The sequence below is a fragment of the Galeopterus variegatus genome, unplaced genomic scaffold (genome assembly GCF_000696425.1).
Source record: "Galeopterus variegatus unplaced genomic scaffold, G_variegatus-3.0.2 Scaffold3776, whole genome shotgun sequence".
In the NCBI taxonomy this organism is placed as follows: Eukaryota; Metazoa; Chordata; class Mammalia; order Dermoptera; family Cynocephalidae; genus Galeopterus; species Galeopterus variegatus.
Window position 1 is genome coordinate 130244 of NW_007729887.1, and position 2862 is coordinate 133105.

Sequence of the window (2862 nt, forward strand, 5' to 3'; positions counted from 1 at the left end):
TCTTAGCGTCAGAAAGGGAAGGCTGAGGAGGAGCCAGAGCCGGGTGCCTGCAGCCGTTCTCTGCCGCCGCCATCTCCACCATGCAGTCCCGGGAAGACGCCCCGCGCTCTCGCCGCCTCGCCAGTCCCCGCGGTGGCAGGCGGCCCAAGAGGATTCATAAGCCCTCGGTTTCGGCCTTTTTCACGGGTCCAGAGGAATTAAAGGACACGGCCCATTCTGCAGCCCTGCTGGCACAGCTCAAGTCCTTCTACGACGCTCGGCTGCTGTGTGATGTGACCATCGAGGTGGTGACGCCCGGGAGCGGGCCTGGCACGGGTCGCCTTTTTTCCTGCAACCGCAACGTACTGGCTGCGGCGTGTCCCTACTTCAAGAGCATGTTCACGGGCGGCATGTACGAGAGCCAGCAGACCAGCGTGACCATACACGATGTGGACGCGGAGTCCTTCGAGGTGTTGGTCGACTACTGCTACACGGGTCGTGTGTCCCTGAGTGAGGCCAACGTGCAGCGCCTGTACGCAGCCTCAGACATGCTCCAGCTGGAGTACGTGCGGGAGGCCTGTGCCTCCTTCTTAGCCCGCCGTCTTGACCTGACCAACTGCACCGCCATTCTCAAGTTTGCCGACGCCTTTGACCATCACAAGCTCCGATCTCAGGCTCAGTCTTTTGTAGCTCACAACTTCAAGCATCTCAGCCAGATGGGTCCTATTCGGGAGGAGACTCTAGCAGATCTGACCCTGGCCCAGTTGCTGGCCATCCTGCACCTGGATAGTCTGAACATAGAGAGTGAGCAGACAGTGTGTCATGTGGCTGTGCAGTGGCTAGAGGCTGCTCCCAAAGAGCGGGGTCCCAGTGCTGCAGAAGTCTTCAAGTGTGTCCGCTGGATGCATTTCACTGAGGAAGATCAGTACTACCTGGAAGGGCTACTGACCAAACCTATTGTGAAAAAGTACTGCCAGGACATTATTGAAGGAGCCCTGCAAATGCGCTATGGTGACAAATTGTGCAAGTCTCTGATGCCAGTGCCAAACAGCAGCAGCAGTAGCAGCAGCAGCAGTTCTGTTGTATCTGCAGCAGAAAATCCAACCCAGAGGCTGGGAATGTGTGCCAAGAAGATGGTGATCTTCTTTGGACACCCCAGAGATCCCTTTCTCTGCTGTGACCCATACTCGGGTGATATTTACAAAGTGCCATCACCTTTGACCTGCCTTGCTCACACTAGGACTGTCACCACTTTAGCTGTCTGTATCTCTCCAGACCATGACATCTATCTAGCTGCCCAGCCCAGGAAAGACCTCTGGGTGTATAAACCAGCCCAGAATAGTTGGCAGCAACTTGCAGACCGCTTGCTGTGTCGTGAGGGCATGGATGTGGCATACCTCAATGGCTACATTTACATTTTGGGTGGGCGAGACCCTATTACTGGAGTTAAACTGAAGGAAGTGGAATGCTACAGTGTTCAGAGGAACCAGTGGGCACTGGTGGCTCCACTGCCCCATTCTTTTATATCCTTTGATCTAATGGTAATTCAAAACTATCTCTATGCTCTCAACAGTAAGCGCATGTTCTGTTTTGATCCTAGCCATAACATGTGGTTGAAGTGTGTTTCTCTTAAGCGCAGTGACTTTCGGGAAGCATGTGTCTTCAATGATGAGATTTATTGTATTTGTGACATTCCGGTCATGAAGGTCTACAACCCAGCCAGGGGAGAATGGAGGCAGATTAATAATATTCCCTTGGTGTCAGAGACCAACAACTACCGAATTATCAATCATGGCCAAAAATTGATGCTCATCACCTCACGCACCCCGCAATGGAAAAAGAACCGGGTTACTGTGTATGAATATGATAGTAGGGGAGACCAATGGATTAATGTAGGTGCCACATTAGGCCTCTTGCAGTTTGACTCTAACTTTTTTTGCCTCTCAGCTCGTGTTTACCCTTCCTGCCTTGAACCTGGTCAGAGTTTCCTAACTGAAGAAGAAGATATACCGAGTGAATCTAGTACTGAATGGGACTTAGGTGGATTCAGTGATCTGGATTCTGAGTCAGGAAGTTCAAGTTCTTTTTCTGATGGTGATTTTTGGTTGCGGGTAGCCCCTTAGTGAAATGCAGAGGATCAGCACAGTTTGTTGTAACTAAATTAAAACACTAAGGTGTTTTTACTGCTGTGAAAATTATCTTAAAAAGATATCTTTTCCTCTTCGGGAGGTTGGGGGGGGGGGGTTGATTTTCTGCTGATTTGGTTTAGAAACAGTAATGTTTGAAATACTAATGTAATTTAATGTTACAAAAGTTTAGTACTCAGAAATCAACCTATTTAATAATTTACTGTGCTTAAAGTCCAGTATTGATTTGATTGTTTAGTATGTTTATGTTTCATTACACTAACTTTATGTTATAATAAATTTTACATTCCCTTTAGTGCCACAGGCACTATTGCCAGATGGCATTTTGAAAGCATTTATTTTTTCAGAACAGTGTAGTATATTTCCAAAATGTTAAACTAGTGGGTTTTTACAAAATGTGCTCTGACCTAATAGAGTTTGCTAAGTTTTAGTTTAGTTTTCTCCTTTTCTGTGAAGTAAAAAATGTGCACATATGTATTAGGGTGACTTAGTGGTGATTTCATTTGTCATTTTACTTTCAGTGAGCTTACAGTCATTCTGTAATGACTGTGAGTGAGTTTATAGTCACTGAAAGGAAAAACAAATAACAGCAACAACAGAAATACAGGATACTATTGATTGAAAAGAAATTTTACTCTACTTTTGGAATCTAAAAATGTATGTTTACAAAAGGTGATCAATTTTCATCTAAAAAAATTCTAGTAATGTCATATGGTAGTGTCACCAATCATCTAAA

General features: G+C 46.3%; 1 protein-coding gene across 1 annotated transcript; it reads left to right on the plus strand.

Moving 5' to 3' along the window:
• Window positions 1-2181, plus strand: KBTBD6 (kelch repeat and BTB (POZ) domain containing 6). Its single transcript, XM_008585959.1, has one exon. It carries the CDS (start codon window positions 81-83, stop codon window positions 2100-2102), a length of 2022 nt encoding a protein of 673 aa, XP_008584181.1. The 5' UTR covers window positions 1-80; the 3' UTR covers window positions 2103-2181.
• Window positions 2182-2862: the final 681 nt, after the last annotated feature.

Bases quoted from the DNA above. Each gene is read 5' to 3' on its own strand.
- KBTBD6 (XM_008585959.1), top strand. From the start codon at position 81: ATGCAGTCCCGGGAAGACGCCCCGCGCTCTCGCCGCCTCGCCAGTCCC.